At 43.5% G+C, this 13313-nt stretch overlaps 1 protein-coding gene and 1 non-coding gene across 3 annotated transcripts in view; one reads left to right on the top strand and one right to left on the bottom strand.

Moving 5' to 3' along the window:
- Positions 1-13313, bottom strand: part of LOC124717158 (ammonium transporter Rh type B) — a 220662-nt gene that overhangs the window by 77498 nt on the left and 129851 nt on the right. For both annotated transcript variants that reach the window (XM_047243928.1, XM_047243927.1), the window contains exon 4: positions 9767-9917. In XM_047243928.1, the coding sequence (XP_047099884.1) occupies positions 9767-9917 (151 nt within the window). The remainder of the gene's footprint in view (positions 1-9766; positions 9918-13313) is intronic.
- On the top strand, positions 9430-9504 carry Trnas-cga. The gene has a single exon. It is a non-coding gene; the product is annotated as a tRNA-Ser (tRNA).

The raw sequence follows: 13313 nt of genomic DNA, 5'->3' as shown, positions 1-13313 counted from the left end.
GTCATATTTCCTGCGGAAGATCCCAGCAAAGGGGTCGAAACATCGATTATTTTAGAGGAAATATGACGCGGCCAAACAACCCAGAAGATTTTATCTTTAGTGACAACGGCCACGACAGCCTGCAGACTTACACAACCTACATCCTGTTGAACGTTCCTATGGTAGTCAAGCACTCTACAATTTTTACACTCGACATTTCCCTTCATCACCAAAGTAATGGCGAAAGACGTGTCCATTCTTTTAGTTAGGTAGATGCATATATTTCTTTTTTCCCCTACTCATTAGTTAATTGATGTAGCCACCTGTTCATCAGCTTCTATTTTCATTAGGTAGATGCATATATTTCTTTTTTCCCCTACTCATTAGTTAATTGATCTAGCCACGTGTTCATCAGCTTCTATTTTCATCTTGTCTCAACAGTTTATCGTCCACGTTTCAGTTCTGTGCAATACCTAAATTCGATGCCAACATTTTTTGTTTGTTTTTAGAAACGCTTTTCTTGATGTTGCCAGTCCGTATTTCATGTCTTTTCTACTTAGCCCAAATAGCAGATATCTTCCAGTCATTATTTGCTCGACATTGCCTTATTTAACTCCGCTACGACCTATCACCTAGTTTTACTTTTGTTGATGTTCACCGTGTAACATTCTTTCAAGTCATCAACCATTACGTTCAACTGCTCTCCCGAGACCTTTGCCGTCTATTACAAATTAAAATTTTATCAACGAATTACATGTTTTTAACGCTGAAAAATTAGTAATATGGACACTACAAAAAGTATTACTGGGTGATAGGTTTTGTGGAGACTGATTTGTTTAATGACACGCTTGGATATAATCATCATCAGATAATCTGAACAAGTAACAAAGTCTCAAATAGCACAGTGGAAACAGGTCGATAATTGAAAAAGCTATTACATAAATATTTCCCAAGCTGGCACAAAAGTTATACAGAAGTACGTACGAAATATGAACAGTACCTACACGCGAGTAGCACGGAGTCATGAAACTTAGACACACGTTAAGATGACACTGCCTAGTTAAAGCGACCTGCGCCGCGTAAGTTAATAAACCAGCCTATACGTGGTAACAATTGTGCGGCGTAATCAGTACAGACTTACTTACAAGTTCCAGATAAAAGGAAGGCATAGCCATGTATGACTTTAATAAGAGAGAGGCCAGATTCTTTTCAAATAATAATAATATAAAAAAACGGAAACCAATATCATTAACGTAACAAATAGTTTATAATCGAATTGGGGTAAAGGGTGAGGGCAATAGAGAGAACCAGGAAGGAACAGAGTGGTGGAGAACCATCAGTACACTGCAGAAGAAGCCTATATTTGAATAAAAATGCGTAACAAAATGACAAATGTGGCAACAGGTATTTACTGCTTTTTGATGACTTCCTCCCCCCCCCCCCCCCCCACACCCACCACCGGGGAGGCTTCACTTTGCAACCAGATTTTTAGCCGTAATAAGCTCTCTTACACCTTCTGTATGTAAGGTCCTACAAAGCCATGTTATCAAATTTCCAATTTTATAAGTTATTTTTATTCAATGCTTGCCTCTATTGCTCTACTCCTACTCCCATTTGCTTATAAAATACTTGTTACGTTAATGATGTTCTTTTGTCATTTCTTTCTTATTCCTTCTGAAAAAATGTATCGTCCATTAAAACCCTATCTAGCTATGCCTACCAATTTTCTATTATCTGCAACTTATTTGTACGGCTTACACCACACAACTGCCGAGATGGTTCCTTTAAAAGGGCACGGCCGATTTCCTTCCCAATCCGTCCCTAACCCGAGCTTGCGCTCCGTCTCTAATGACCTCGTTGTCGACGGGACGCTAAACACTAACCAACACCACCACACAACTGATGCCACCTAGTGGCCAGTTTATTAATTTATGCGGTACAGGTCGCCTTAACTACTGAGTGTTGTTTTGGCATGTGTCTAAGTTACGTGACCCCATGTTAACTGCATATAAGTCCTGATCACATTTCGTATGTACCGACAACGATAGCTCAGAAACACATGCCGATATCGCAAGATGAAAATGAACAGAGAAAGTATATGAGGATATTGAAAGGGAGATACGGTAGATAAAGGGAGGTAAATATCTAATAGTCATAGAGGACTAGAATGAATTTGTAGGGGAAGTAGAAGAAAAGGTTTCAGGAGAATAGGAGTTGGGGACAAGGAATGAGAGAGCGGAAAGGAAATCGGAAATTTTCGCTAAATTGTATAGGACCAAACTGCTGAAGATATTGGTCCCTAGGCTTACACACTACTTGTTGTTGTTGTTGTGGTCTTCAGTCCTGAGACTGGTTTGATGCAGCTCTCCAGGCTACTCTATCCTGTGCAAGCTTCTTCATCTCCCATTACCTACTGCAGCCTACATCCTTTCGAATCTGCTTAGTGTATTCATCTCTTGGTCTCCCTCTACGATTTTTACCCTCCACGCTATCCCATCTTCCAGTCAAGTTGTGCCACAAACCCCTCTTCTCCCCAATTCTATTCAATACCTCCTCATTAGTTATGTGATCTACCCATCTAATCTTCAGCATTCTTCTCTAGCACCACATTTCGAAAGCTTCTATTCTCTTCTTGTCCAAACTATTTATCGTCCATGTTTCACTGCCATACATGGCTACACTCCATACAAATACTTTCAGAAACGACTTCCTGACACTTAAATCAATACTCAATGTTAACAAATTTCTCTTCTTCACATGCGCTTTCCTTGCCATTGCCAGTCCACATTTTGTATCCTCTCTACTTCGAGCATCATCAGTTATTTTTCTCCCCAAATAGCAAAACTCCATTACTACTTTAAGTGTCTCATTTCCTAATCTAATTCCCTCAGCATCACCCGACGTAATTCGACTACATTCCCTTATCCTCGTTTTGCTTTTGTTGAAGTTCATCTTATATCCTCCTTTCAAGACACTGTACATTCCGTTCAACTGCTCTTCCAAGTCCTTTGCTGTCTCTGACAGAATTACAATGTCATCGGCGAACCTCAAAGTTTTTATTTCTTCTCCATGGATTTTAATACCTACTCCGAACTGTTCTTTCGTTTCCTTTAGTGCTTGCTCAATATACAGATTGAATAGCATCGGGGAGAGGCTACAACCCCGTCTCCCCCCCTTTCCAACCACTGCTTCCCTTTCATGTCCCTCGACTCTTATAACTGCCATCTGCTTTCTGTACAAATTGTAAATAGCCTTTCGCTCCCTGTATTTTACCCCTGTCACCTTCAGAATTTAAAAGAGAGTATTCCAGTCAACATTGTCAAAAGTTTTCTCTAAGTCTTCAAATGCTAGAAACGTAGGTTTGCCTTTCCTTAATCTTTCTTCTAAGATAACTCGTAAGGTCAGCATTGCCTCACGCGTTCCAACATTTCTACGGAATCCAAACTAACCTTCCCCGAGGTCGGCTTCTACCAGTTTTTCCATTCGTCTGCAAAGAATTCGCGTTAGTATTTTGCAGCTGTGACTTATTAACCTGATAGTTCGGTAATTTTCACATCTCTCAACACCTCTTTGGGATTGAAATTATTATATTCTTATTGAGGTCTGAGGGAATTTCGCCTCTCACGCATCTTGCTAACCATATGGTAGAGTTTTGACAGGACTGGCTCTCCCAAGGCCGTCATTAGTTCTAATGGAATGGTGTCTACTCCCGGGGCCTTGTTTCAACTTAATGTAACTTAAACCAACTTACGCTAAGGACAACACACATACCCATGCCCAAGGGAGGATTCGAACCTCCGACGGGAAGAGCCGCGTGAACCGTGGTCAGGCGGCTTAGACAGCACGGCTACCCCGGGCGGCTGCGGTAAGGACTGACTCAGAGTGTAGGAAAGTCAAAACCACCTTCGATGAGATTAAAAGCAAGCGTGGTAACATTAAGAGTGTAACGGGAATTCCTCTGTTAATTGCAGAAAAGAGCGCGGATAGGTGGAAAGACTACACTGAAGGCCTCTATGAGGGGAAAGATTTGTCTGCTGTTATAGAAGAAGAAACAAGAGTCGATTTAGAAGAGATAGGGGATCCAATGTTAGAATCACAAAGAAGGAGAGCTTTGGAAGACTTCAGATCAAATAAGGCAGAGAGGATAGATAACGTTCATTCAGAATTTCTAAAATCTTTGAGGGAAGTGGCAACAAAACGACTATTCTCCTTGGTGTGTAGAATGTATGAGTCTAGCGATGTACAGTCTGACTTCCACAAAAATATCATCCACACAATTTTGATGACTGCAAGAGCAGACAAGTGCGAGAATTATCGCACAATCAGCTTAACAGCTCATTCATCCCAATCGCTGATAAGAATAATATACAGAAGAATGGAAAAGAAAATTGAGGATGTGCTAGATGACGACCAGTCTGGCTTTAGAAAAGGTGAATGCACTCGTGAGGCAACTCTGACGTCGCAGCTGATAATGGAAGCAAAACTAAAAGAATTTAAAACACTTTCATACGATTTTTCGACCTGGAAAAAGCGTTCGGTAATATACAATGGTGTAAAATCGAAATTCTGAGAAAAATAGGGGTAAGCTATAGGCAGAGACGGGTAGTATACAATATATACAAGAGCCAAGAGGGAAAAATAAGAGTGGACGACCAGGAATGAAGTGCTCGGAGTAGAAGGGGTGTAAGATACAGATGTAGTCTTTTGGCCCTACTGTTCAATCTGCGCATCGAAAAAGTAATGATGGTAATAAAAGAAAGGATCAGGAGTGAAATTAAAATTCAAGATGAAAGGACATCGATGATACGATTCGCTGATGACATTGCTACCCGGAGTGAAAGTGAAGAAGAATTACACGATCTACCAAATGGAATGAACAGTCTAATGAGTACACAATATGGACAGATAGTAAATCGAAGGAAGACGAAAGTAATGAGAAGTAGCAGAAATGAGAACAGTGAGAAACTTAACATCAGGTTTTTTGGTCACAATGCAGATGAAGTTAAGGAATTCACTTACCCAGGCAGCAAAATAACCAATGAGGGATGGAGCAAGGAGGACATCAAAAGCAGACTAGCACTGGCAAAAAGGACATCCCTGGCCAAGAGAAGTCTTGTAACATCAAACATAGGACTTAATCTGAGGAAGAAATTTCTGAGAATGTACGTCTGGAGCACAGCATTGCTTCTTAGTGATACATGGAACGCGGGAAAACGGGAACAGAAGAGAATCGAAGCATTTGAGATGTGGTGCTATAGACGAATGTTGAAAATTAGGTGGACTGGTAAGGTAAGGAATGAGGAGGATCTACGCAGAATCGGAGAGGAAAGGAATATGTGGAAAACACTGATAAGGAGAAGGGACAGGATAATAGGACATCTGTGAAGACATCAGGTAATGGCTTCCATGGTACTAGAGGGAGCTCTAGAGAACAGAAACTGTAGGGGAATACATCTAGGAAATAACTGACGTAGGTTGCAAGTGCTACTCTGAGATGAAGAGGTTGGCTCAGATCAAACCAGTCAGAAGAATGTTGACCCCCCCCCCCAAAAAAAAAAAAAAAAAAAAAAAAAAAAAAACTGTAGCTTTACACGACTTTTGCGTCAGTTTGTGAAACACAAGAGCTATTCGTGAAGTAAGGTCCGCTCGACCACGAAGTGAAAAACACAGTGAAAATCTGGTGAAGCTTTAGATTGATGTTTTGGACAGTATGCACGCAGATCGCGTCACTTCACTCTGTTTAATCTGAGCGCACAGTGAGCACGTAAAGATGCTTAGAATCTAGTCTCCCGCCAAGTATTTGGGCCGAATGCGAGATTTCGCCTAACGACATGCAGCCCACATAACAACTGTCATGCGTTTCTTTTTTCATGGCAGTTCTCGGCCACACACTTCAGGGGCAATGAGGACAAACTACACTACTGGCCATTAAAATTGCTACACCACGAAGATGACGTGCTACAGACGCGAAATTTAACCGACAGGAAGAAGATGCTGTGATATGCAAATGATTAGCTTTTCAGAGCATTTACACAAGGTTGGCACCGGTGGCGACACCTACAACGTGCTGACATCAGGAAAGTTTCCAACCGATTTCTCATACACAAACAGCAGTTGACCAGCGTTGCCTGGTGAAACGTTGTTCTGATGCTTCGTGTAAGGAGGAGAAATGCACACCATCACGTTTCCGACTTTGATAAAGGTCGGATTGTAGCCTATCGCGATTGCGACATTGCTGCTCGCGTTGGTCGAGATCCAATGACTGTTAGCAGAATATGGAATCGGTGGGTTCACGAGGGTAATACGGAACGTCGTGCTTGATCCGAATGGCCTCGTATCACTAGCAGTCGAGATGACAGGCATCTTATTCGTATGGCTTTAACGGATCTTGCAGCCACGTCTCGGTCCCTGAGTCAACAGATGTGGTCGGTTGCAAGACAACAACCATCTGCACGAACAGTTCGACGACGTTTGCAGCAGCATGGACAATCAGCTCGGAGACCAATGCTGCGGTTATCCCTGACACTGCATCACAGACAGGAGCGCTTGCGATGGTGTACTCAACGACGAACCTGGGTGCACGAATGGCAAAACGTCATTTTTTCGGATGAATCCAGGTTCTGTTTACAGCATCATAATGATCGCATCCTTGTTTGGCGACACCCCAGTGAACGCACGCACATTGGAAGCGTGTATTCGTCATCGCCATACTGGCGTATCACCCGGCGTGATGAAGTACCATTGGTTACACGTCTCGGTCACCTCTTGTTCGCATTGACGCCACTTGAAAAATAGTGGACGTTACATTTCAGATGTGTTACTACCCGTGGCTCTACCCTTCATTCGATCCCTGCGAAACCCTACACTTCAGCAGTATAATGCACGACCGCATTTTGCAGGTCCTGTACGGTTCTTTCTGGATACAGAAAACGTTCGACTGTTGCCCTGGCCAGCACATTCTCCAGATGTCTCTCCAACTGAAACGTCTGGTCAATGGTGGCCGAGCAACTGGCTCGTCACAATACTCCAGTCACTACTGTTGATGAACTGTGGTATCGTGTTGAAGCCGCAGCTGTACCTGTACACGCCATCCAAGCTCTATTTGACTCAATGCCCAGGCGTATCAAGGCCGTTTTTGCGGCCAGAGGTGGTTGTTCTGGGTACTGATTCCTTAGGATCTATGCACCCAAATTACGTGATAATGTAATCACATGTCAGTTCTAATATATATTTGTCCAATGAATACCCGTTTACCATCTGCATTTCTTCTTGGTATAGCAATTTTAATGGCCAGTAGTGTAGCAGGTTGTTCGATGGGAAGTGTTTGGACACGCACCACACAGCCTGCACTTTTTCGAACAAAACATTTTCGTGTTCCACTGTGGTTTCCAGTCCGCTTCTGATAAGACTTTACTTTCCGAACAGTCTTCGAATTTATGTAATAACTTCGCAATTATCAATGTGTTTCCACTGTGCTGTTTGATGTGGTGTTACTCTTTCTGATTATCTGCTGATGATTACACTGAAATGCGTCATTAAACAAATTAATTGCCAAACAACCTATGGCTCCCTTGTATTCTTTGTAGTGTCCATATTAATACTGTTTGAACGTTACAAAATTTCAGAATGGGTGCACATCTCTTATGTGACTTTATGTCATAGTTAATCGATGTTTTTATTTCTTAAAGCTGAACCTTATTTAACTTTCTAAATTTCTTGTTGGTTTACCTTACAAAGTGCTCAAAGGTATAGCTGAAAGGTTACAAACCTGTCTCACTCCCTTCTCAGCTACTGCTTCCCCTTCATTTTCTTCGAGATCTGGATTCCGTAAAAGCTGTAGATAACATTTCGCTTCGTGTATTTTATCCCTGCTACCTTCAGAATTTCAAAGATTGTATGCGAGTCAACATTTTCATACCTTTCTCTAAATCTGCAAATGTTGTAAACTGCCATTTGCATTTCTTGTAGGAATCTTCTATGTCATACACACAGTTTTATGAGGGGCATTCCGAAAGTAAGGTCCGATCGGTCGCGAAATGGAAACCACAGTGAAAATGAAATGTGTTTATTTGCAATAGTTAGCCGTGGCCTTCCAGCAACGTCTCTACATAGTCGCTGCTTCGTCTGAGATATTTGTCGTAGCGGTGTACCAACTTTCCAATACCCTCGTCATAGGAGGCAGCCGCCTGCACTTTTCACCAGTTTTCTATGTTGATTTGCAATTCGTTGTCTGTGCGAAATAGCTGACTTCATAGCCAGCGGTTCTTGTGAGCAGAGATAAAAATCAGCGGGGAGCAAAGTCCAGGCTGTATGGAGGGCGATCAAACATTTCCCATGGAAAACGCTGCAGGAGAATCTTCACCCTACAGAATTCAGCGAAGAATTGTCATGCCAAAGGAAACGCATGACAGGTATGTTATGTGGGCTGTATGACATCAGGCGAAATCTCATGCCAGGGCCTCATTCTTGGCCGGAGACACTGTTTTCTAGGCATCTTTACGTGCTCACTGTGCACTCAGAACTGAAAAGGCATGCGTGAAGTGATCCTCGGGCATGCTAGAGTCACTGTCCAACACACCTATGCAAAGCTTTATCGGATTTTCATCGTGGTTTCTATTTCGCGACTGATTGGACCTTACTTTTGGAATACTCCACGTACCTTACATGTCCTCTCTGCAACCCAAATTGATGTTCCCTGGGGTCCGATTCTTACCAGTCTATTCATTCTTCTGTGAAAAATTCGTGTGGCCCATATTTATTTATTTTATTTGTTTATTTGTTTAACCTCATCTGATGAGACCCATCAGGCCCTCTCTTATATCTGACCAGGCTTTCACACATACAGTATCTATTATACCATAGTTAACTAAGAAATAACTAAGACAACTAGTGTTAAAATGATTTGAATGTCTTAAGTGGTAGTATGAGTAAACTGTGCTGACAGTGAGCTAACAAAGTTAATATTTCCAGAATGAGATTTTCACTCTGCAGCGGAGTGTGCGCTGATATGAAACTTTCTGGCAGATTAAAACTGTGTGCCCGACCGAGACTCGAACTCGGGACCTTTGCCTTTCGTGGGAAAGTGCTCTACCAACTGAGCTACCGAAGCACGACTCACGCCCGGTACTCACAGCTTTACTTCTGCCAGTACCTCGTCTCCTACCTTCCAAACTTTACAGAAGCTCTCCTGCAAACCCTGCAGAACTAGCACTCCTGAAAGGAAGGATATTGCGGAGACATGGCTTAGCCACAGCCTGGGGGATGTTTCCAGAATGAGATTTTCACTCTGCAGCGGAGTGTGCGCTGATATGAAACTTCCTGGCAGATTAAAACTGTGTGCCCGACCGAGACTCGAACTCGGGACCTTTGCCTTTCGCGCTTTTGTAAAGTTTGGAAGGTAGGAGACGAGGTACTGGCAGAAGTAAAGCTGTGAGTACTGGGCGTGAGTCGTGCTTCGGTAGCTCAGTTGGTAGAGCACTTGCCCGCGAAAGGCAAAGGTCCCGAGTTCGAGTCTCGGTCGGGCACACAGTTTTAATCTGCCAGGAAGTTTCAAAGTTAATATTGGCTCTGCTGCCACTAATAGTGATAAGAGGAACAATAATAACAATAATGTTAATAGTAGTGACAACAATTGTGATATTAATTACAATGATCGTAGTGGAAGATGTAAGAATTTATAGGCGTACAAAATAGATTTTTCTAATATAGCGAATTCTGGGAAAAGGAATTTTAAGGAGACTGCATGAGCTGAGGATGTGTGTGTCTCATTTTGTTGGGCCCAGCTTACCTTGAGCACTGAGACTCCCAGATGTTCGTTGGCTGTGCAGATGGCAGTCTCTATGAACCCCATAACCACGAGCTGCAGCGGCGTCACTTTGCCCAGCACGGCCCCCATGGATATCAGGATAGTGGCAACTGTCAGGTCAGCTTGTAGAAGACTGCAAAAGGAGGACGACGTGCAGTACATGCCGAAATAGCAGCTAAGATAAGGCGGCCAGCAAAAGCCGAAGCCAACTTAATTCTTTACAGCTCTACATTGGCAGGTTGGACAAACCAAAAGTCAGCAGTCCATGATGATGCAGTGCAGACAGTAAAGACACACAATGGGGTGACAAAAGTCGTGGGATAGCGATATGCTCAATCGCTTACACAAGGTATAAAAGAGCAGTGCGTCAGAATTGTCAGTTGTACTCAGGTGATTCGTGTGAAGAGGTTTCCGACGTGGTTACGGCTGCAAGAGGGGAATTAACAGACTTTTAAATGCGGAACTGTAGATGGAGATAGACGCCTGTGACATTTTATTTTGAAATTGTTAGGAAATTCAATATTCCGTGATCCACAGCGTCGAGACTATGCCGAGATAACTAAATTTCAGGTGATACTTCTCACTGCGGACAACGCAGTGGCCGAAGGTCTTCACTTAACGACCGACAGCAGCAGCGTTTGCGTTGAGGCGTCAGTGCTAACAGACAAGCAACATTTCGTGAAATAACTGCAGACATTGATTTGGGACGTACGACGAACGTATCTGTTTGCACAGTGCGGCGAAATTTTGCAGCAGACAACGGATGGGAGTACCTTTGTTAACAGCACGACACCGTCTGCAGGACCTCTTCTGGGATCGTGACCATATCGGTTGGACCATAAACGACTGGAAAACCGTGGCCTGGTCGGGTGAGACCCTATTTCAGTTGGTATGAGCCGATGGTAGGGTTCGAGTGTTGCGCGGACTCCACGACGCCATGAACCGAAATTGTCAACAAGGCACTGTGCAACCTGGTGGCGGCTCCATAATGGACTGAGCTGTGTTTACATTGATGGACTGGGTCCTCTGCTACAAACGAACCGATCATTCACTGTAAATGGTTATTTTCGGCTACTTGCAGCCCATTTGCAGCCATTCATGGACTTCGTGCTCCAAAACAACGATGGAATTCTTATGGATGACAATGTCCTATGTTGCCGGGTCAGAATTGTTCGCGAGTCCTCCCTCGGGCATGGGTGTGTGTGCCTGTCCTTAGGATAAATTAGGTTAAGTAGTGTGTAAGCTTAGGGACTGATGACCTTAGAAGTTAAGTCCCATACGATGTCACACACATTTGAACATTTTTTTTAGAATTGTTCGCGACTGCTTTCAAGAACATTCTGGACAACTTGTGCGAACGATTTGGCCACACGAATCGACCGACATGAACCTAATAGAACATTTACTGGACATAACCACGAGAGGTCAGTTCGCGCATAACAGCCTGCACCAGTAACACTTCCGCAATTACGAACAGCTATAGAGGCAGAATGGTTCACTATTTCTGCAGGGGACTTCCAACAATTTATTGAGTCTATGGCACGTCGAGAAGGTGCACTAAGCTTCGAAAAATGAAAATCCACACGATATTAGGAGCTAACCCATGACGTTTGTCATTTCAGTGTAATACATTCTTTAGAACAGGAACGAAACGCGAGAAACATCCCTCATGAAAGATGGTTGTTACCAATCGTAAATTTTCTGTAAATATATGCTATCGGCTTGTGCATAATCTTACTGCTCAGTTTATATCCACTGTCTCACAAAAAACACGGAAACACCCAGAAGACATGGCATAATGTCAATGTAACTTCATACACATCGGCAGGTACGTAAACTATTAGAGTTGCAAACTTTCTGTGACAGGCAGAACTGTCCCCAAAATGCGTTAGTATTGTTGGTGTTTGGTGTTGTTATCAGGCCATGTACAGCATATAAAGCGTGTGAACAGCGTCAGATGTTGAGCCATCACTGAAGGACACTTCCTCGTGCAGTTGTGAGACAGCATTATCAGCACCTCGGATTTTAAGGAGCCTCATTCTGAATGTACATTTGGCTGACTTGTAGAGTCATATAGTATCCAGATTTGTGGAGCATTCGAATATGACAGTGGCTCGAGGTTGGAATAGATGGGAAGGGCATGGTGGGCATACTCGTCACAAAAGTTCTGGTCAACCACATCTGATAACCAGGATCCCCATATTGTGCACTAAGCACATCCTAACCTCTTAACATCTGTGCCTGCCGACCAAGAACAAGTAGTGGACTCCATGTTGTGTCATGTAAAATTCTGTGTCCTCCAGTACCAATGGTTAGAGACAAGCAGCAGCCAAACTAGGGAATTACTGTCCTATTGGTAGGACGCCATTAACACCGCAATACAAATGGGTGTCTTTTGAGGGTTCCATCACCAGGAAGCATTGACAGCTGATGAGCAGCGTCGTATTGTGTTCAACGCTGAATCGCACTTCTGCATACCACAAGTGACAATCGTCGGCGAGATTGGCGGCGACCTGGGAAGAGGTCCTATCATTTCAACGTTTTGTGGAGGCTCAGCAGTTTTAGGGTGTGAGGAGCCATCGAGTACGACTTCAGGTCGCCGCTGTTGTTGACTGGGTGAACCCTGGCACAGCAGTACTTCACGGGCATACTGCGTCCTCATGTGTTACTTCTAACGCGACAATAGCCTATGTTTCAACAGGACAATACTTGTCCATACGTAACACTTTTCTCTATACAGAATGAGATTTTGACTCTGCAGCAGAGTGTGCGCTGATATGAAACTTCCTGGCAGATTAAAACTGTGTGCCGGACCGAGACTCGAACTCGGGACCTTTGCCTTTCGCAGGCAAGTGCTCTACCATATGAGCTACTCAAGCATTCTACTTTCCAAATGCGAGCAGGAGAGCTTCTGTGAAGTTTGGAAAGTAGGAGGTACTGGCGGAAGTAAAGCATTGAGGACGGGCCGTGAGTCATGCTTGGGTACCTCAGATGGTAGAGCACTCGCCCGCGATAGGCAAAGGTCCAGAATTCGAGTCTCGGTCTGGCACACAGTTTTAATCTGACAGGAAGTTTCACGTGTCTCTATAAACTGTCTGCTTGATGACGAGGTACTCCCATGACCAGCAACATCCTCAGATCTGTCCCCAGTAGAACATCTGTCGGACCACATTGGACGTTAGTTTTGTCCCATTGCAACAAGCTGCAGTCACAACGGTTGTGGGCTAACTTGTCTCAGGAGAGGATACATGCTTCATGCTTCCCAACTGCATGAGCTCATGCATCCTGGTAGGAGGAGACAAAACATCATACTGTTAAATGGGTTCATTGTTGGTATCATGGTCTTCAGTCCGAACACTGATATGATGCAGCTCTCTGTGCTACTCTATCCTGTGCAAGCCTCTTCATCTCCAGATAAATAATGCAACCTACATCTTTCTGAATCTGCTTACTGTATTCATCTCTAGGTCTCACTCTACGGTATTTTCCCCCAAACTTACCTCTGATACTAAATTGGTGATACTTTGAT

Source organism: Schistocerca piceifrons, chromosome 9, assembly GCF_021461385.2.
Source record: "Schistocerca piceifrons isolate TAMUIC-IGC-003096 chromosome 9, iqSchPice1.1, whole genome shotgun sequence".
NCBI classification, from domain to species: domain Eukaryota; kingdom Metazoa; phylum Arthropoda; class Insecta; order Orthoptera; family Acrididae; genus Schistocerca; species Schistocerca piceifrons.
The sequence above is the reverse complement of the archived record's forward strand: the minus strand, read 5'-3'. Positions and strand labels throughout refer to the sequence as shown.